This window comes from Ursus arctos, unplaced genomic scaffold, assembly GCF_023065955.2.
Source record: "Ursus arctos isolate Adak ecotype North America unplaced genomic scaffold, UrsArc2.0 scaffold_18, whole genome shotgun sequence".
Lineage (NCBI taxonomy): Eukaryota > Metazoa > Chordata > Mammalia > Carnivora > Ursidae > Ursus > Ursus arctos.
The window spans coordinates 60,759,280-60,781,212 of record NW_026622852.1 but is presented as its reverse complement, the minus strand read 5'-3'; the positions used below and the strand labels follow the sequence as shown (position 1 = coordinate 60,781,212).

The window sequence follows — 21,933 nt, the reverse complement described above, 5'->3', positions numbered from 1 at the left end:
CTGCAGTTACTGCAGCCTTGTGGGAGACCGAGAGCTGGGGGCCCCCAGTTAAGTCCCACCTGACTCCCGACCCACTGACATGAGAGATAACAAATGTTGGTTGGTTTAAGCCACCAAACTTTGGAGTAATTTGTTACACATCAAGAAAAACAATACACATTTTGGAGACAGAAGTGGAGTGCTCTCCAATGTGGCAGTGGCTTTGGAGCCAGAGAAGGGGCATGGAGCAGCATGTCCGTGAATGCCTACAATGCCCTAAATGTGCTGTTCATGGGTTCTGGACAGTGAGGGAGTGTGGATGCTGCACGCAGGGTCTGCAGGACAGTGGGCAGAAGCCCTGTTGTGTGCCGGCACGAAGTTCGGCCGCACCGTTGCCCACAGCTAATGTGAAGAGAAGAAGGTGTGCCACATGGACCGGGAGGTCTCGGAGATCTCCAAGCAGAGTCTGCAGGTGCGACCTGGGGTCCTCGGGCCGCCCACAGTGGGTGTGGGAAGAGGGAGAGGCAGAGGGAAGTGCTATCAGCCAGGACCTGCCAGCTTTGGAAATGCTCTGCCTCTCCAGACAGCAAAGCGTGCCAAGTTGGGAAATGGCACGGTCCACAGAGAAAGCCAAGGCATGGGGCAGGACCGTGACACTGCGGGAGCCCGGCCCTGTGGAGATGGCCTCGCATGTCAGCTCGATAAGCAGCAAGTCCTCCAGGGCACTGACGTGCGCCGGCCTCAGCCGTCTCAGCACGGGCACCCCACGGGGAAAGGCCTGTCGCTACAGTCTAGGTAGGGTTTTGCCAAGGGGAACCCAGGAAGATTCACAACATACCCACAACACTGAAAGACTTCGCTATGCAGAAACATCACCGGCTTGGGTTGAAAGGGACACAGACAGTACAAGACAAAAAACAGGCCTTTGGATTCCTCAAATTCTACTGGTAGGAAGCAGGCTGAGAGAACCGTCCAGCTGAAAGCACAAGCTGTCTTTCCCAGAACAAGAAAGGTGATGCAGAGGCCAAAACCAAAAACCCAAAAGGCTTCCCAGTCCTTAAGAACTAATCCCAGGATCTCCAACTTCTCCCAACTGGATTCCTGAACTGCTATGGGCCAGAGACTCCCTTGTGTTTCCCACTGTCCCCTCCGAACAGGAATGCCTATAGCAGTTCACCTATGCCCATCCGGCCACTGTGCAGGTGACAACTTGTCTCTTTAGTTCCATGGGTCCACAGGTGGGGAGGGACTGAGCAGCTGTCCCTGAGCAGCCTGGACCATACCTGGGCCCGATTTGGATGAAGAGGCCCTGGACTCTGAAATGACGCTGTCATGGCAGGCAGCTGGGAAAGCGGGAGGACACAGGTGTCTTTTACATCAGGAAGGCCATGGGTCACCGGGGGCCAGAGCGTGGACTGTGGCAGGCAGCCTCTCAGACGGTTCCCAGTGACCCCTGCCTCCTGGGGTTCATGTCCCTGGGTAATATTTCCCACCCCTGTTAAACGTGGACTGGGCCAAGTGACTCACGCCTAACAAATATAATATGGCAAAACCGATGGGCCGTCTCTCTGAGACTGGGTTTCTGTGGCTTCTGTCTTGGGTACTCTCAGTCCCCCTCTCAGATCACAAGCTGTCACATCGTGAGGACACTCAGGCAGCCTGGAGAGAGACCCACGTGACCGGGACTGAGGCCTGCCGCCAACCGTATGAGTGAGCTCGGAAGCCCCACCAGCAGCCATGTGATGAGCTTGAAATCAAGGCTTGGAATGGCTGTGTCCCAGCTGTCGGCTTCACTGTGACCTCCTTGGGACCCCCTGGGCCACAGGCACTCGGTTAAGCCAGGCCTGGACCCCTGACCCACGGGAACGGTGAGACGGCACACACTTACTGTACGCTGCTGAATTTTGGAATCGTTTCTTAGTTTATGTGCATCGTTCCCATGTCCTGGAATCCAGTTAGTTCAAACCCGAAGACGAGATTCTCTGAGCTCTCCTAACCTCTTCGGTTAAGCCTGTGTGCACCACAGGCTTTCCTTGTCACTAAGCAGGCAGGGGGCGAGAAGCCATGTCGAAAGAACCGCAGGTGTGCGTGTCTCAGGGGCACCCTGGGCAGCACCGCCCCTCCTTCCCCACAGCGATCCGGCAGCGCTGCCCGGCGCAGACACGCCACTCCGGGGCCAGAGCTCCCGGGTCCACACCGCCCCCCGCACGAAGCATCTGGGCAGCCTGGGGCCAATCATACAACATCTGCAGGTGCTTGTCTACAAAGCAGGGCAGTCTCTGTGAGGGTTTAACAAAGCTGCGGACACAATGTTCCGTAGACTCCACTGACCGAAAAGTCAACGTCACACTGAATTTTCGAGTGGAAGTTTTACTTCTACCTACATCCAGGCTCCCCCCCGGCTCCTCAGAACTCTCCCTCACGGTTGGTACTGGCCCTTCTCCTTCAGAGCCTCCCCTGGGTCAGAGCTCACCCCTGGGCTCTGGGCTCGGCATCAGGGAGCTGGCTCGTCCTCCGCCGGCTGGAAGCCTCTGCAACTTCCCGGGCTTTGTCCCAGGGACTCTTGGGAACACCTGCCTTTGAGGCCTCCCTGACCTACATACGTGGGTGAAGGGACCCAGGCCAGGCCCACGAGGAGGGCTGGACCCTCGTGCCCTGTCAGGCCTCCCCTGAAGCCTGTGCCCAACCAGCCCAGAGCCAGATCTGCAGGACAGTGAGGGATCAGGACCACAGCCCCCTTGAGCTCTGCTGGGGACACTGAGCCCTCTGCAGAACAGCAGCCCGTTTGAAAGATGGTTGCAGGCGCAGAGGGGGCACAGAGGGGGTGCAGAGGGGGCGCAGAGGGGGCCTTCAGCCGGTCTCGAGATTCTACGGACAGGGTCAGAGGTGGGAAGGAGGGCGTCCTGCAGCTGACACCACCATAAGACAGGGCCTGACAAGGACGGGTCTCCCCTTTGTCAAAGGCCTCTCCCTGTCTCTAGGAAGCCTTCCTGACCCACGCAGGGTCCCAGTACGCTCAACGACCTGGGTCCTGCGGCACAGACCCCAGCACGTGCTGGGTACAGCACAGTTAGTTGGGGACTGTGTGTTCTCTCAAGCAAGGATACAGCTGGACCTGCCTGGACCCCCGGCCGGCACCTCTCACGAGGCTCTTACTCACCCCAAAGTCAAAGCAGTTGAATGAGGACCGGAAGTAGCTTCTGGGCCCCAGGCCATACATCTTCAGGGACATCTCTGTGAGGAAGAGACCCAGGAAAACAAACTCTGCAAAGTCTAGGAGAAGCCGGAGAAGAGGGGGATTAGCTCTCAGCCTCCTCCCACCTGGCTCCAGCCCAGACTGGAGGACACCAGACCTCTGGGCCCTCCCAGGGTTGAGCCCTGCAGGCCTGGTCTGTGGCCCCTGAGCTCGGACATCAGCTCAGGAGGAGAATAATGAATGGACTGGGATCGGGAGGGGCGCAGAGAGAGGCTTACTCCCTCTGAAATGTGATGCCTGCCCAATGCCTACGGCCCAGGGACAGGCTCTGCGGGAGGTGAGGTCCTGGGGCCACACAGCACTCCCCAGAGAATGGCCTCAGACCCACCCTTCCGCCTTCAGGCTTGCCCCCCAGCTCCTCATCAGGATCACCGTGTCTTTCCACGACGACTTCCCCGACACCCTTCCTCAAGACATCACCGTGTTTGGTCTTCACTTGTTCATGTGTTCGCCTGCCACCCGAGCATTGCCTGCCCCGGCCAGCACGAGGCTCCCAGAAGGCGCCAACGCTTGCCGCCCCCTCACTCTAGGAGTGGGCACCTTCACCTTCCTGCAGGTGCCTCTCCTGCCCAGGCCAGGGGTCTGGCCACTGGCTGCGCGGCCCCTCAAGGGTCTCGGGACCAAAGCGAGGCCACACTGGAACTGAGGGCCACGCTGGGAATTCCAGGCACACAGACAAGACACAGCCCCTAGCGCGAGCAACACGGGCGGTCAGAGCGAGAAACAACAGGCAGTCTGGGAGCTGCACAAAGCCGCGACAGCAAGAGATGCAGCCGGGCTCTGGCACTGGCCAAACCAGGAAGTGCAGACGGCAGAACCAGGTCGCTGTCTTTGATCCTCTCCCCAGGTGCTGACTGGAATCAGCTCGTTATTCTGTACAGGGGCCCAAAGGCACCATGGCCTCTGGCCCCAGAGCAGCAGGGGCCAGAAAAGCAGCTCAGAACTCAGGGCAGAGCCTGCCCCAGGGGGTAGGCCGTGAGCAGGAATGGAGGGTAAGCTTCGGAGAGTCCGGTCACCGAAAGATCACCAGCCCAGCCTTCCTGGGCCTCTGGCATCCAGACTGGTTGGGAAACTGGACCTCAAGCAGCTCCTGATAAAACAGACAACAGAAGAGGGGACCACGCGGCTCTGCTGTCTTCCACAGCTCCCCCAAGCACTACACTACAGAGACCCAGCAGCCTCAGTCAGGGGCAGGTCTACAGTAGCCCGGACTCTGCAGGAGCAGAGACACCAGCCCCATGGCCTGTACGGACACACAGTGATCTGCATGGCCCAAGGTCTCGGGTGGGGAAGCCCCTGCTATGGCTTGGTAGCAACTCACACGAGCCTGGCCTCTGCAGCCAGCCAGAAAGTCACCGCGGCACCCAAGCCAGGCGTGGAATAAGGGATGAGAAGGCAAATCTGACTCCCTGGAGAAGCCAAGAAGCCCGTGTCCCAGGCAGAGGAACCCTCTCCAGCCAGGTGACTGACCGACACCTGGTCCTGCCTGCGCTGAGCAGCAGGAGTGAGGGGTGGTAGGGAGGCGGCGCCCTGCCCCCAAGTCCAGCTCAGAATGCCCCAACAGCCTGCAAAGATCCAAGGCTCCTGGCCACCACGTCCCAGAGCCCCTCCACTTGAGGTCAAAAAGGCACCTGCCCCTGCCCTTGGGGCACCCCATAAGAAGAGCTCAGATCCTGAAGGAAGAGGCCACAATGACGGGACTTCCGGCCACCCACACACCAGACCTGGGAGCTACAGCCGCCCAGCCCTGCTCCCAGGAGATCCGTGTGAGAGCAGGGCAAGGAGCCGGCACCAGGGCTGCCAACGTAAGGCCCCCTCAGAGAGAGGGAGCAGCGCGAGACAGGGTCCCCCAGCGTCCTGCCTGCCCTTTCACCCTCCTGAGGAAGACACCCCCTCGGCTTCATATGCTCAGCCTCCCCGCTGAGGCCAAGAAAGGGTATCTATTCATTCACTCCTGAACCATCCGAACAACGCACAGGCGCTGGTGCTGCTTTGAACGTGCAGAGGAGACAGAGCTGACCCTTCTCTCCAGGCGTTCACACACCAAGGGGAGCAGAGGCCGAGAATGTAAACAGGGTTCTGTATCATACTAACAGGACAGTGCGCTAGGGGAACACAGGGACAGAGGAGAGGGCGGCCAAGCCTGTCTTGTGAGGGGCCTCACAGAATGACGATGCCCAACAGCCAGCTGCTGGTCCTCGCCAGTTAAGCTTCGTTCTCAGGGGTTCTGGTGGTGCACTGCGGGTGGGTGCTGGATGGAAAGACAGCTGAGGTGCACAGAACCCATTCTCTGCAGGGTGGCCAGTCTCAGGGCCGAGCCCCATGGGAACTGCAGTGAAGCTAGTCCTGGCGGGGACCCCCCCACCTCTGCCTCAGCCTCTTGCAAGCCCTGCCCTACCTGGTTGAATCAGCCTTTCTCACCTCCAGCCCAGCTGCCAAGGACAGAGCCCAGGGAGCAGAGGTGTGGAGATGCAGCCCATACCCCCTCTCCCGCCAGCCATCCTTCCTAGGTAGGTAATGCCGATGAGTTCAGAAATTCCCAGGGAACCACAGAGAAGACAAAGAAGCAAGGGGAAGAATCGTGGCCAGGGATGCCTGTGGCCTGGCCCAACACCTGGGCACTCTGAGGCCTGTTGCTCCCGCACAGCACATGTGTGACCAGGCCCTGCCACTTGCTGCCTGACCGCTCAGGTGACAGACCCCCAGGAAACAAGGAGTAACCACAAGACTGACTGGACACCATCAGCTTCTTCCGTGGGAAGGGAAGGCCTGGCTAGGAAGCTCCAGGAACAGCCGCTCGGCTGGCTGGGTCAAGAGCAAGCCCCACCTCCCTGGTCCCCACCCAACCCCCAAGGGTTAGGAGACTTTATCCCGAGGGGACGAGGAGGGAAGTACGAACCTCGGTCCCAAGCAGAGTCCCAGACACTGAAGTACAGGCCCCAGGACACACGGATTAGGGGCCAGAGCGGGCAGTTCAAAGCACACCAACGGCCTCTTAACTTTGCTCCCTGGGGAACCCGAGCCAGGTTGCCTTCTGAAAACTCCCTGGGCCCCTCTGGCTTCTGCTGTCTCTACGCCCTTCCCCATTACACAATAAGAGCTTTCAATACAAGTTTGGGAAACCGCAGTCTAGCATTGCACCCCCAACAGTCACCTCCACCCACATTTTCAAGCGGTCTGTGGAGACGTCAGAGTCTGGAGCTCTTAAGAGCCCTTCCAGAGCTGCCTAAGCTCCCGCTTAAAGCTGACAGACTCAGTGGTCTGGAAGAGGGGAGTGTGGCCGGCCCACCAGGAGCCAGGCTCTGATCCAGGAGGGTTCTTCTCGGGAAAAAAGACTCTCTTGCCACAGTGGGGTGGCTTCAGGCATACAGGGCTCCCATGGAGACAGCAATGGGAACCCAAAATAGGCCGTGTCCACATCAGCCCCAGGTACCAAACAGGGCTATTGCAGCTGACCCCCAGGGAACAGGAAGGCGGAAGGCCTGACAGAAACTACTAGTGAGCCTTCATCTCTAGAGCTCTCATCAGGTGGGACGACCCAGACCAGGCTCCCCATGGCCTGCAGAGCCCTAGGGTATGGAGGGTTGGTCCTGGAAGGTCAGCCCTGGTCCCTGGAGATGGGCAAGGAGCCTCAACCACCCCGGTTACCTTCCTTCTTTCCTCCTTGGAACTGTAGCCTGGGCCAAGAGAAGTCATGACTCAGACTCCTGTGGCCTGTCCTTAGGCTCATGGACATGGGCGAGTCAGCCCTGGTCAGGTTCAAAAAGCAAAAAGAAAAATGCAACAGCCAAAGAGCCCAGGAAGAGCCCTAGAAGCCAGGACTCTTCCTCCTCAGGAGTGCAGGGAGGGAGCTGCAGCTTTGTGGCCGATTGGAATGAGGGGCTAAATCCCCTGGTCCGTGGGTCTGAAGCCCTTCCAAGGGAGGACGCAGGTCCATGTGGCCTGGCTCGTGCCTGCTAACCCATCAACTTCCTCCCAGGATGCCCTGGACCCCGCCTCATTTCCCACCACACTGACAGATGGGTTTCTAACCCATTCCAATCAGCTAGACCTCCTGGCACCTGGGACGGGGAGCTCAGGCCCCAGCGGAGGCCCTGGGGGCACTTCAGTCAGTGCAGGGGTCCTACCCAGGGCATTCCAAGGCAAAAGGCTGTGAACCGGGATTTCCAGGCTGCAGACCAGAGGCTGCTCAGGAAGAGGGGAGGGGAGGCCCAGGCCACAGCTACGTACACAGCGCCGTGGTGAGCCGCTGCGGCTGGTCATAGTGCACCATGGCCACGCACAGTGTGTTCAGGGCCACCACGCACAGCACCACCCAGTAGAAGCTCTGTGCCTTCACCACGCGCCGGATGAAGAACCGGAACATCTTCTCCTTCCTACGGAAGTACGACGAGCTCTCGGTCTTCCCGCTCTTGAGGCTGGCACGGGCGAAGGGGGACCCTGGGGGAACAACGGGCTCACTGAGGACACACGCTCCCTCACAGACGTGTGCCCCGTGGACACACCCTTGAGGACATGCTTCCCCTCCCCTCTCAGACACACAGCTCCCCCATGAGATCCCCTTCACGGGCACTTGCCCCAGCCTGGGTCTAGCTCAAGGCCCCAGTTCTAATCACAGACACCACGTGTGTCAGACCCTGAGTGTTACTGGCATTTAGCTGATTACCCCTGTGCCTCCCTACAGTGGGTCCTGACCCCACCCCCATTTCACAGGTGAGGGACCCAAGAGCCTTGGTGGTCTCCATGGTTACTAGGCTCCAGATGGTCCCCAGCACTTCCTGGCCACCTTCCAGCAGTCCCGATGCTCCCAGGCCATCCCAACTCCTCCGTGGGCCTTGGAGAGCACTACAGCATCTGGTCCTCCCTCCTGCTTCAACTCAGGGATCAGCAGCCACTAGCTACCTGTTTTTTTTAAGGATCTGATTTAATTATTTGAAAGAGAGAGAGTGCAAGTGAGACAGCACAAGCAGGGGGAGCAGGGGAAGGAGAGGGAGAAGCAGACTCCCCGCTGAGCAGGGGGAGCAGCGGAAGGAGAGGGAGAAGCAGACTCCCCGCTGAGCAGGGGGAGCAGCGGAAGGAGAGGGAGAAGCAGACTCCCCGCTGAGCAGGGGGAGCAGCGGAAGGAGAGGGAGAAGCAGACTCCCCGCTGAGCAGGGGGAGCAGCGGAAGGAGAGGGAGAAGCAGACTCCCCGCTGAGCAGGGGGAGCAGCGGAAGGAGAGGGAGAAGCAGACTCCCCGCTGAGCAGGGGGAGCAGCGGAAGGAGAGGGAGAAGCAGACGCCCCGCTGAGCAGGGGGAGCAGCGGAAGGAGAGGGAGAAGCAGACGCCCCGCTGAGCAGGGGGAGCAGCGGAAGGAGAGGGAGAAGCAGACTCCCCGCTGAGCAGGGGGAGCAGCGGAAGGAGAGGGAGAAGCAGACGCCCCGCTGAGCAGGGGGAGCAGCGGAAGGAGAGGGAGAAGCAGACGCCCCGCTGAGCAGGGGGAGCAGCGGAAGGAGAGGGAGAAGCAGACTCCCTGCTGAGCAGGGGGAGCAGCGGAAGGAGAGGGAGAAGCAGACGCCCCGCTGAGCAGGGAGCCCCATGTGGGACTCGATCTGAGCTGAGATCATGACCTGAGCTGAAGGCAGCCACCCAACCGACCGAGCCACCCAGGTGCCCTGCTACCTATTCTTAAGTACGTTGACTAGAACCCAGCCAAGCTCCTTGGTTTGCATCTGGTCCATGGCTGCTGTCCTGGTGCAGAGCTGAGGTGAGTATGGCCCACAAAGCCCAACACAGTCTCTGGAATGTTTGTGCATGAAGCCACCACGGCCTTCCCTCGTCTCCACGTACATGCCACCTCTGCTCTGCCATGACCCTGACCGTGAAATGCTTCCCACGCTGGTCTTTTTCCACAGCTGGCTGCTTCTCAGCTTCACATCTGGACTTTGACGTCACCCCCACAAAACACCCTTCTCTGGGCACTCCTTTGGAAAAGGGTCATTGGCCCCTCCACAGCAATCACAACCGCGTAACATCTTCCCCCGTATTGGCTCATTGACCTGTTTTGTGCCCAGCTTCCAAACCAGACTGCACACTCTGTGAGGACAGGAGGGGACAGGGCTTCCCTGAGAGCCCCGTGCACTCCTTGACAGACGGATGAGCAGTCTTCATGGGTGCTTGGAGCTGGTGAGTGTGCATGGCTGTTTCTCAGGACATGCCATGTCTCTGCAGCACATCAGGGTCTCTCTAGTGTTCTCAATGAGAGCCTGGGCATGAGTGAGCCTCCGAGAGTTCAAACCCACTCAGCTTGGGCATCGGGTCCCTGGGTGTGTGTGTGTGTGTGTGTGTGTGTGTGTACCCAGACTCTCAGTGGCACACCAATAGCATTTCGGGGCTCGTGTTTTCTTAAATTCACTGAAATGAGCACAGGCCCTGAGGCCTTCGGAGAGACTTATCCGTGAGCTAAGCAGCTGCATCCGGGGGAGACGCTGTGACCGACAGCCCCAGACACAGAAGGAGCGGTCCACAGGACAGGAGCCATCAGCCAGCCCCCTGAGAACCCTCACAGTGCCCTAGACGCCACACCCCATCCACACTCATGGAAGACACTGCTCCGTCGCAGCCTCGTGGGGCAGCCAGGACACAGCCCCACAATCCACGTCCAGACAGCAGACACCAGCCCCTGCAGCTGGTCAGAGCGACCTCATTCAACAAGAGCTCTGGGCCAGCCTTACGGAGGCTGCAAAGTGCCAAGGCCGCAGCCAGACGCACCCACTCCCTCCCAAAGCAGCAATGAGGCACAGAGGGAGGCAGGCAGTGCAGACCAGGAGAGACCTACACAGAGTCATGCACAGACCCGTCCGGAGAACCGCACACTCAGACCCCCCCCCCCACTTCCTGCGTCGTTTAGAAACAAAGTCACACACACACACCCTGACCATCTCACTCTCCAAGGCACAAGCACTCACAGAATCCCACAGGTTACGAACACACACGGCCACGCCGGGAAGGAAGGTTAAGAGGACGCGTGACTGGTACGAACTGCTTTGTGCACACACACGTGGCCAGTGAGACAAGCAGCAAGTTCTCCAGCAGAGGCTCCACGGCCATACCCACTGGCTTACTGGACCGCACCCAGTAAGACCAGTGAGCCCCTGCCATGCGAAAGGCCTCACGGGAATGCTGCCCTGCACACCCACCAGCACCCACATGCGAACAAGCACACACGTCGCCCCTCGTCAAGGCACACCCAGACAGCGGCGTCCTCAGCCATGTTTGCACAAAACCACGCACCCCCACATGGCTCTTGAAGCCCCACCCTAACCCCCCAACATACTCCAAGAGACAGGAGGGGGAGTGGGAGCCAGAGCCCCGGCACGCTGAGCATGGTGGCCCCCTCTCAGTTCCCAGGGAGAGCGTTTCCACATGCACGCCACAGCAGAACCAGAGACCCGCCTGCCTTCTGGCCTCCATGTGGTCAGGGAACAGGGACACGCAGGCAAACATCGCACAGGTCCTGGGTCTCTGGAGACTGAGGCACGGGCCCCAGAGGACAGCCTTTCCCAGCAAGCAGCTAGAGTGTGCTCAGGTCAGCTCTGGACCGTGACTCCAGCCCAGCTCTTTGGTTAAATCCGGGGTCCACAGTGAACATGAACACATGTCACATCCAGAATCGTAGCTCTGGGTGGGGAAAACCCTGAGAGATTGGGACTGCTTCTTTTCACGCTGTGCATTTTCTATGTTTAACTTAATCAGTGTATATTCTTTATAATCCAAAGGCTTATTTCAAGGAAAAAAATGTGTCATCAAGCTAGGGGAAATCAAGAATTAAATCAACCTATGAATGACAGCACAGTGAAGCATCAGTGAGAACAATGCATGACTGTACGTAATATGTGGATTTCTCTCCACCACGCCCAAAGGAGGAGTTCATTGGTTAGTATAAAGTCTATACTGGGCCTGCATAACAACACCCATTCCTTCCACAATCATGTACAGAGTTCAGGCCCTAAGTGGCAGAGAGAAGGCAGAATGAGTGAGATCCATCCCCGCCCTCAATGACCCCCCCAGAGGCCACTGAAGGGACGGAGGAGAAATGTGCTTCCCTCCAGCTTCGCGTGGCATTCACCAGCATGGGGTAATGAAAGTAACGTTCGACAAGAAGCCATGGAGACACAGACCCCCGTCACCCTGCCCTAGGCACGTGGCCTTACAGGTGTCACACAGCCCAGACAGTCCTCACGCAAAAACAGATCACAGGCAACCTGGACCTCGCAGGTCATTTAGGGGTCAGTGAAATGATGCGGGTACATGGGGCTCAACCCCAGGCGCCAGTGACAGAGGGGATGGAGCACCTGAGACACCGCCATCCTCAGCACAGATGGAGGGACAAGGGAGGCGCTGGGCATGAGGAAACCCATGCTTGCCTTCTTTCCTCCCTGCCCAGCCCCACACCCAAACGTGTCCTGAACCTGCCGAGGCCCAAGGCCCTGAAAGCAAGGGAACCCATGGGCCCTGCCAGGGACCCAGGAGGAAAAATCAGCAAAATCCCAGGGACTCAAGTACAGCACCAAACCAGTCAAAATACAACGGAAAGGAGAAACTTTTTGGAGAAACAATAAAATTCCCTTCAGCAGATGAAAGGAAAGGAGGTCCACTCTTACAACCCACCAATGGCCTGAAGGCTGAAGCATAAGCCACACGCTGATGGAGGGGAGAAACCATGAGGGACAGAGGGCGAGACTTTCAGGAGCAAAGTGGGAGGCAGAACAAGAAATAACAGGGGGGCGCCTGGGTGGCACAGCGGTTAAGCGTCTGCCTTCAGCTCAGGGCGTGATCCCGGCGTTACAGGATCGAGCCCCACGTCAGGCTCCTCCACTATGAGCCTGCTTCTTCCTCTCCCACTCCCCCTGCTTGTGTTCCCTCTCTCGCTGGCTGTCTCTATCTCTGTCAAATAAATAAATAAAATCTTAAAAGAAAAGAAAAGAAAGAAAGAAAGAGAGAGAGAGAGAGAGAGAAAGAAAGAAAGAAAGCAAGCAAGCAAGCAATGGGAAAAGCCGAGCGTGAAGGAAGGCCCAAGCTGGCAGGCACAGCAGGGGCTTCTGATGAGGGACAGGAGGCCCGGCCTCCAGTGCCTCTGCGGCAGAAGGAAAGCAGCGGCCAGGGTGACAGCACGGAGCAGCAGGAGGGGCCAGCAAAAGTGCCTCACACCTCAGGGAGGAGGTCACGGGAGGGTTGGCAAGAAGCCAGAAGCCTCGGGAAACCAGCCCAGCACAGGACAGGGAGCAAGCACAGGATGCCGTCGGTGCGGCAGGGGCCGCAGGAGACAAGGACCTCGGGCAGTGAGGCCACGCGGGCCAGGCTGGGCCTCTGGGGGTGCACGCTGTGCCTGCTAAGCAAGGGTTCCGGGGCCCCAGCAACCACAGGAGCTAATAACAGCCTAGGGCTAAAAACACCGAAGTCCTCAAACAGGAGGGAGGAGGCAAACACATCGCAAAGCTCCTATCTTCTTGACCTTTGGGGCAAATAGGGGCAGAGTGATGGCAATTACACCAACTTCCTTACGGAAACAAGGCATCTCGGGGGTAAGGGTGGTAAGAAAACAAGATACAACAGTGAAGAAGCATGGCGGTAATGATGAGAGCCGGGGAGGGGAGGTGGCCGCTCGTGGAGTCAGCGGGGCGGGGGCGGGGGGTGGGGTAACTCTGGAGACGAGTCAAGAAGAGCAACCGCGGTCTGGACGTGGACAGAAAGGAGGCCACCCAGCGAAGCGTCACGCAGAGGACAGGCACAGCCCTGGGTGCTCGTAAAGAAGAGAGGAAGAACAGGTGCACGGTTTAAGAAATCAGGAAGATAGAAAAGCAAACCAAAATAATTTAGAAAGAGGAACTTATTAAAGATACAAGAGTAAGTAATGACATTTCAGACAAAAATAGAAATCGGGTGATGTGTTCACTCACACAGATTAGCCCCACACGATCCAAACTAATAAAGAGCGCGCAGAGACAGGCGTTCTCCCAGAGCGGGCGCCCCAGCGCGCACGCAGCACAGGCTCCCCGGACTCTGGGCGTCAGGCCCCGGCTCCACCCTCAGGCACCGGGCGGCCCGCGCCCTCCGATGCCCACGCGCAGCTGGCCTGTGCGCGCGTCCTCAGAATGTATCCAGAACCTGAGCACCGGGCACCCCCGTGGCTGCCACCGCGGTCAGGTCCCTACTGCGGCCTCTGAACGGCCCCACGTCTGCCCTGCCTGCACTTGGGGCTCTCCTGCACCCCAAATGGAGCCGGACGGCGTCTGCCCTCTGCAAATCCACCAGCGGCCAGGGTCCCTGCTGGGCCCTCGCCCTCCGCGACCTTCTGATCTCCTGTCGCGCTGCTCCCCCGTCCCCCATCCCACCCCACTCCAACCGCACCGGCCTCCCTCACTGTCTCCACTTGTGCTACGCTCCTTCCTGTTGCCGGAATGTTCTCTCCCCTGGGGCTGACGTCCTCACTTCCTTCAGCTTTACTCAAAGGCGACCTTTCCCCGGGGCCCTTCCGTGTAAAATCCCACCCCCGCCCCGGCCCTCCAAGCCCCTCGCTTCCCCAGACGGGGCACCCACACGCTGCATGATTTCGTGTTCTACTGCCACCGCTGGGTCAGGAAAACCAGACCGGGGGGCTCCCTCGGCTCCTCAGCGCTGCAGCCCGTCCGTGCGACGGGTTCCTGCACACGGTGCGCACGTCAGAACACTTGCTGAGAGGGTGAACGAACACCGTGAATACAGGAGAGAGGAGAAGTACGAGAGAAAGTACGGGCACCTCTACAGAAACGAGTTTGAAACGCTGAGGAAATGGAAAACTGCCTCACAAAGCGTAATTTCTAAAACTGGTCCAGGTTCTTTTTGTTTTGGGTTCACGGTTTTATCTCACCTTTAAAGAACAGATTATTTAGGTGTTACTTAAATTACTCTAAGCCATGGAAAAAGACTTCAAAAACTCTTTCCAATTAATTTTACAAAATTGCAATAAAAACTTTAGGTAAACTAGAAATAAAGGGGACGATTTAAATATTACACTCGTGTGATAAATTTGTAAAAATTATAACAAAACTTAGATCCACAACACACGTTCTTAGTCTCTTACTAATTAGCAAACACAAACCACCCAATAGAAAAACGGACAGGGTATCTGAAGAATCACCAAAACCCCATTTCAAATGGGAACCCGACACTTAAGAGACTCAAAATCACTGGTAGTGAGTGAAACGAGGACGGCGGTCCAAGAAACATCACGTGTGATCATCAAGTTGGGCTCGAGCTAGCAAAGCCCTAAGCACCTCCGGCGCGTAACCGGGAGGGACGGTGCTAGCAGTGGACCCGGCACCCTGCTCCGGGGTCTGCCCACAGGGAGGGAGCGCTGGAGAGGAAGGACAGGTGTTACGGGGCTCGAGTTTGGGCAGCACCGGTCAGGATGAAGATCAAACAACCTAAAGATAAAAGAGCGGCCATCCACACAGAGCAGCCAGACAAGTGACAGCGAACCCACGGGGCACTGAGCCCGCCTCGGAACTAGGTTTCTGAGGGGAGTGGTCTCCAAAAGGGACGAGGAGAAAAATTTGTATGAAAATATTTCTGTAACATGCAAAGATCTCAAAACTCTACATGTGTGTCTGTGTACGTGTGATGTACAGGTGTCTTCTAGCTGAGAAACAGGGAGAAACCCCAAGCTATTGACATGTGTTTACTGGACCTGTGTGGGGAGAAAGAGAGGGAGAGGATAGACACACAGACAGACAGACAGGCAGGCAGATGACAGATCGAGAGATACATAGATTGACAGCTAGGTGCAAACATAGAGACAGACATACATTGATTGATTGATCGATAAATGCACAAATAACTTCCATTAAAGAGTTGTCTCATAAATGTAACCACATAGTGAGCAGCAGACCCCTGCTCGCCTGCTCAGGGACTGCTGAAGGTCAAGGCTGTCTGCACCACGTCTGACTGCCGTGCAGGCCCTTCTCCACCTGCAAGTGGAGACCCGGGGCTCAGCCCTCTTCTGCTGCAGAACGCACAATAACAGGGCAGGTGGTGGGAAAGGGCCCGGCACTTCTGGTACCAGCCTTAGGAAGGGAACTAAAGCAGCTCTGTGTGATTAAATTCACCATTTGAGAAGAAGGGAATGAAGCCAGAGGCCCAGGAGCATGGAAGACAGACAGGGGCGGTGTAGAAAGATAGCCAGACCCTTTCGGTCCCTACAGCCAGTGACGCACATGCAGCCCTTCAGCTGGGGTGCCGCCCAAGGCTGTGCGTCCACACGGGGGACGGCAGGGCCAAGAGCAGTCAGAGCACAGCTCCCGTACAGAAGCGGCGGGCACTGGGCAGCAAGGAGCGTCCAGGGGCTGTACACACAGCCCACTCCCACCGCCTGGCTCCGGGAAAGAAAGCTGAGCACACACCACAGGGCAGAGGCACTTGACTTCCTGCCATCAGGATGGACACGGGAAGGCGGGAAGAGAGGGAAGGAAGCTGGCCCCAGAGGGGACAGGCAGGAAGCTAGGTGCGCTCCCTATATCCGGTACCAGGACAGGCCCCGTACAGCCAGGAGGACTCGAAAAGACTCACCAACAGCACAGAGGTCTGCAAACCGGTCCTCCCCCTCCTCCGCGTGGATCAGGTCATTCCGGCTCTTCTTGGTGGCCGCTCTCTTCAACACTGCTTTAAACAAGGGTGGGGGAGGGGCCTGCATGAGCCAGCACCCAGCTCACCGGCTTCAGGGTGGGGGAGTCTCAGCTGAGGGCGCGAGCATCTTCCTGGGATCTCCTATCCTGGCCCCAGGAGCCCCTCTCAGTCTTCAGAGCAAAGGGGATAAGGAATTTGGAGGAGATGCCACTTTCCCTTTTCTCCATGATGATGTCAGTGCTACCAGGGAGACCAGGAGACATCTGTGCAGGGCAAGGCCAGGGCTGCAGCCGGCTTCTCCTGCAGCCCACACGCCGAGGCCAGGTAAGAGCAGAGAGATCAGGCAGGTCTGCAGAGGGGGCCAGCACAGACTGGCTCAGAGCCCCAGATGTGGGTTCAGCTGAGGCCACAGCAGACGTGGCCAACCTCTCTGGCCTCGGCTTTGGTGTGAAAAGAGGACGGCCTTCCTGTCCCTGGGGCTGTGCCAGTCTCCAGACTGGTGGCCATGGCCATGCTGACTCTTGTCCCTGCCCCAGTGGCCCCACGCTGTGCTAGGAGTCCTGCCATGGCTGTCTGGGAGTCACAACACCCCGAGCCCCGGAGACAGATACAACTTGGCTTAAACCTGAACTTGAAAACTTCTAGAAGCAGCACTGTCCAACGGAACTTTCCATGATGATGGAAATGGTCTAGATCAGTGCTGACCAGTACAGTGGCCTCTAGCCCCATCTGGCTATTGAACACTTGGAATGGGGTGGCAGGAGCTGAGGAACAGGTCTTTCACTTTCATTTCACTGCAGCGTACTTACAGTGTGAGCTTACACGGTCACCAGCGAACTGCCGTGTTGGACAACATAGCCCTCAGGGTCATGCTGCGAGCACAGGCTCCTCCGAGCCCCAGGCTGACCCCTTGGCATGTGTGGTGTCTGAGCCCACCACCAGCTACATCTGGTCTAGTCCACGGCACACAACGCCCCAGGAGCGTGCCGTGACCTCCAGAATGCCGCTGCCCAGGACCGTGTGTGTTGTCATGGACGTGCATCCCGGGTGTGGGCACCCACACGTGTGTGCTGGGCACAGAGTGCTAACAACGGTCACCTACCATCCAGAGGGGACTTCTCCTCCGCATTCTTGTCCTCCTCGGCCAGCATGACTTCCTCTGTGAGTGAGACACAGCCTCAGGTTGGAGCCTTCCCATCCCGACCCCTGACCAGGGCTCATCCCCCAGGAACACACCAGGATGAGGCCCCCCTCTGCGGCAGGACCCTGCCTTCTCAGCCCTTACAATTCCAGAAGCCTGTGGGGCTGGTGGCTGAGCTGCTATTGAGACAGACACCCTCTACGTGTCCCACAGGCAGTGTCCCCTGAGGGGCGCCTGGCCTGTTCCCATGCGCACATCACCGTCGCCTGAGAGCAGCCACACCACTGGGTGAGTTCCTCGCTGGCAAAGCCCTTAAGGAGGCACAGCGGGCACCCCATATGGAGGAAAGTATGCTGGCCTGAGGCTGGGGGGCAGTCAGAAAGCACGGAGCCAGGTGCAGAGCACAGAGCAGGCTCGGGTCAAGGGTAGGGCTTGAGTCTGACAGGAAGAAACTCGCCCTAGGCGAGGCCATGGCAGAAGCCTCCATTAAAAACGCCAGTGTCCCCAGGGTCAGGACCCCGGATGTCAGCTCCCCTCTCCTGGACTGGTCTCATCCTCCCCAGGGCCACTGGCAGAGGCCAGGCCAGGAGCACTGCAGCAGCCCCGCGTTTCTCACCGGCCTTGAAGATCCACTCCAGGTACCCATTGAGCTCCCGCTCAATCTGCTGCTGCCGGCGGAGCTTCAGGAAGGCCCGGCGGTTCTCGACCCTCTCACGCTCCTTGGCAAACTCGCTGTGTTGTGCAGGGGCCAGAAAAGGAAGCAGACTGGGTGAGTGTGAGCACAGCCACCGGCCCCATGGGTGTGAGGACACAGAGGCAAAGGGAACCAGGAAGAGGCTGGGACATGACATGCAGGCCATGGGCTGCCCCTCCCCACCAGGACCTCTTCCAGCCTGAGCCCTCCGAGCGCCCAGGCGAACCCTCCTTCCTCAGACTCCTCCAGCACATAGGGATAGCACTCAGTCCCCAGAGGGGGTTCCAGAGAGCAGGGACAGTTCACATTCCCCTGCTCAGAGCGGGCCGAGGCACACACACCCCAGCTGCCAGGCTCTGCCGTCTGCCAGCCTACAGAGAACTTCTAGGCGAGAACTGCCCAAACTTCCACTTTGTGTCTTCTGTTGGTTCAGACCCAGAGCCCTCGCTAGGAGGGGAAGGACGGACAGGAACAGGGCAAGAAGGGACTGGATGGGGCAAGCCAACGATGAAAGGAAAACATTCCAGAGCCACATCAGCCAAACCTGGAGGCTCACGGTGACCAGGAGAGAGCTCCCTGCCCTCCTCGGCCCTCAGCAGCCCAGCCTCAGCCTCCAGACAAGCTTCTGGGCTCACACCACCAGAAGGACGCCATTCACACACACAGGCACACAAGCACACCCAAGTATACATGCACCCAGCGTCCAGCGTGCCGAGCCTCTCAGCCCAGCCTCCAGGTCCCCAAAGGACAGGTGCGCACACTCCCGCAGCAAAACACCGTCTCTGTCCTCAGCTAAGTGGCTGTTTCTCCTCTAGGAGAAGCAGCTTCTGGGCTTGGTGCAGTGAGCCCAGCACACCTAAGTCCTGGCGCACAGCCGCAGCAGGAGAGGGAGCTCGGCTCTGGCCAGCACCAACTCAAGCTCATGACCAGCATCCACCAACCCATCCCTTGCAAACCCGGAATCTGCAGGGACACAGGGCCCCCACCCTTCCTCCCCTCTCCATCAGGCTCTGTCCCTTGGCCGTGATGAGGGCAGGAGGGCCTGGGGTGCAGGGGTGGGGCAGTGACAACACCATGTGAGTCAGTCTGAGGCCACCAGCAAAAACTAGCTGCAGCAATCTAGGCCGTGCACAGAGCGGCCACTTCTCAAACAGCAGCCAGCAGCGGGCCTGTCCTCCCCAGGCATCAGTTCTCTTGGCTCAGGAAAGCCCCAAGAGGAATCCCTGCTCCTGCTCCTTGGGATGCTTTGTGGGTAACAGCCTGGGGCATGAAGAGCAAGGCTGGTGGGCTCCAAGCCAGCCCCTCCAGCAGCTGTTGCCCAGACATGGTAGAGCCGTGCCTGGACGGAGTCCTGCAGGGCGAGCTTTCCCGGGGCCAGGCTGTAGATGAGGCGCCTAATGAGTGCAGCCAGCACGAGACCCCCACGCCACGTGCTGACCGCTGGCTTTAGGGCCCTTGCCATTCCCAAGCCTGCCCAGGCCTGAAAGAGAACCCTGGGGTCCCTTTGCTGGGCCTGGATGTCCGAGGGAGGGCTCAGCTGAGACTAATTAGGAAAACCATCCCATATCACCCCATCCCCAGAGGCCAGGGTGCTCACAGGTGGGAGAAGGGCTGGGAAGTCATGAAGTTCGTGGCCCTGCTTAGTCAGGAACCCCACAGCCCCAATCCCCAGTTCTTTCTGCACATTCTTCAGGGCAAGCCACACAAAGCCACCCTGAGCAGGCAGCTCTCCCAACTCACCATGAACCCACTCATGTTCCTACCACCTCCCCACCATGCACTGTCCTCAGCACAAAGCCCACACTCCACACAAGCCTGCCGTCTGCCAGCCCCAGCACCCTCTCCCCTCCACACCCTCTGGTTCCAGCTCTGAGCACCCTTGCAGCACGCACACTGCACCCCTCTGGGTACCTCTGGGCCCCCACCCCAGCTCTTCTCTGCCTGGGAAACCCTCTCCCCTCCTTCGCTGGGTTCATTCCTGGTCTCCCTTTGAGTCTCAATGGAAATGCCCCTTCCCTAGGTGGCTTCTCTGAGCTCCAGGCCTCCTCCACATCCCCCATGCAGTTCAGACTATGCAATTCCATCAGACTAGAAGTTGTACATTCATCCACTGCACTGTGGGTGTGCCTGTCCCTGAAGATGCTTGGAAAGACGTGCTAGTGACATACCCCTTACAGGAGAGGACTGAGGCTAAGGACACATTCCAGAGCCAGAGCATGCAGGCCTTGGCCCCCAACCATTGTCCTCTCAGTGGCTGTTCCTTTCCAGGCCAATAAGATAGCTGCCCCTTGGGTCCACCAGCCTCTCCCCCAGCCTAGCTCAGGAGCCCAGGGCCTGAGCAGGAATCTTCAGGGTGGGCAGGATGGAGAGGTTCTCCTCTAGTCTTACAGGGGGTATGATACCAATGTGGGAACAGAGCACAGACCAGGCCTTCCCAATCCAGCTTCCTCAGACTGATGGAAGGGCAGGATCCCCAAACACCAGTCCCATCTGTGCCCCTAAGCACACAGCACTTCTGTAGCCATTGGCCCCATGCAGGACAGAAGAGTACAATGTGGGGTCAGGAAGCACCTTTCTTCAGTAGGGAATCCCAGCCCCTCACCCTCCCTTGTTCTCTCCTGGAGGAGCTCAGCACAGAAAGGTATCTGCAGAGGAGAAGCAAGCCGGGGGTCAAGGCTGGAGTGGAGAGCCTGGTGACCACTACAGCCAGGATACAGGGCTGCTCCATCGCTCTCCACTCTAGCAGCAGAGGGACCCTTTGGGCACCAGGGCTGCCCAAAAACCCCACCACGGACCTAGGTGAGACCCAGCAGCAGCCTCTCCCCCATCATCAGGGGACAGGGTGAAAGCCAAGGGTGGGACAGAGGTAAGGAGGCCAGGGCAAGGGAATGGTGAAGAGAAAGGTTGGGATGGCAGCACAAGGGAAAGGCTGGCCAGAGCTCAGGATGATAAGAGTGACCACCACAGAGGGTAGCCATGAGGCCAGGTCAGGCTTCACCTTTCCCACATCACACATACCCACATCTGACTCCACCATCTGTCCCCTTAGACTGAGAACACAGAAGGGCAGGCAGGCAGCACACAAGTCCTCATGGCCTCTTACCCTGAGAGCACACCCAGCACCAGGTTGAGCATGAAGAAGGAGCCAATGATGATGAGAGGGATGAAGTAGAGCCAGTTCCAGGTGTTGCCAGCTGCATCATTGGTCTGGAAGCAAAAAGGAGGTGAGGAAAAACAGGTGGACGAGACAAGCCCTGGCGGTAGAAGTGCCCTTGACCCCTCCTCAAATACCTGGAAGGGGCTAGGCTGGGAGTGTTCAGGTGTTCGGGGGGTCCAGGAAGGACCCACATTAGACCTGCCTGCCCTTGCCCCACAGAGCTTTCTTTGGAGCTGCCTTGGAACTCTCAAAGGACCAAAGACAATTAGCACTCCTGGTCACTGCCCAGCAAAGCTGAAAAGCCAAGGAGTCATTCCAGGGAGCCAAAGGCTCTCGAGACACCTGGAAGGCTGCATGCCCAGCCTCTGCTTGGACACCTTCCCTATTCTTCCCAGTCCAATAGCCCAACTATTGGACATACCAGTCAGCTCTAAAGACATTTCTCCTGAATGGAGCCCACAGGCCCCAGGCCCAAGTCTGATCTTCTGTCTGTAGCAGCTTCCACAGCTCAGAGGCAGTGAGGCCCATGCCATATTTCCCCCATATCAAAAGCAAGCCCACAAGTCCCCAAGGAACAGTTCTCACCATGTGCCTGGCTTAAGCCAGAAGCCGTCACTCAGGCATGATCCAAGAACTGAATAAAAATAAGGGCATCTCTCCCAGACCTTTTGACTTTAATAGCTTGGGTCTCATGACATAATACCAAAAGTGTTCTGTTTTCAAATGAAACTCATTTGCCATGCCAAGAACCAGGAAAATCAAAAACTGAATGAAAAAAGACAATCATTAGATGCCATGATGGTTAATTTTATGTGTCAATTTGACTGGGCCACAGGGTCCCCAGATATTTAGCCAAAGATTATTCTGGGTGTTTCTGTAAATGTGTTTTTGGATGAGATTAACATTTAATTGATAGAGTACAGCAGATTGCCTTCCATAAGCTGGTGGACCTTATTCAATCAGTTGAAGGTCTGAATAGAACAAAAAGCCCAACTCTCCTCCAAGTAAAAGGAAATTCTCTAGTAGACTGCCTTCAGACTTCATCTGCACCATTGCCTCTATTGG

The 21,933-nt window shown here is 57.9% G+C and overlaps 1 protein-coding gene across 1 annotated transcript in view; it reads right to left on the bottom strand.

Annotated features, from left to right (window-relative positions):
* CACNA1B (calcium voltage-gated channel subunit alpha1 B) overlaps positions 1-21,933 on the bottom strand; it is a 191,148-nt gene that overhangs the window by 119,904 nt on the left and 49,311 nt on the right. Inside the window, exons 7-12 of the mRNA XM_057313871.1 lie at positions 20,815-20,918; positions 17,634-17,749; positions 16,979-17,035; positions 15,820-15,909; positions 7,466-7,675; positions 3,140-3,252 (exon numbers count right to left, since the gene is read on the bottom strand). Coding sequence (XP_057169854.1) covers positions 3,140-3,252; positions 7,466-7,675; positions 15,820-15,909; positions 16,979-17,035; positions 17,634-17,749; positions 20,815-20,918 — 690 coding nt within the window. The remainder of the gene's footprint in view (positions 1-3,139; positions 3,253-7,465; positions 7,676-15,819; positions 15,910-16,978; positions 17,036-17,633; positions 17,750-20,814; positions 20,919-21,933) is intronic.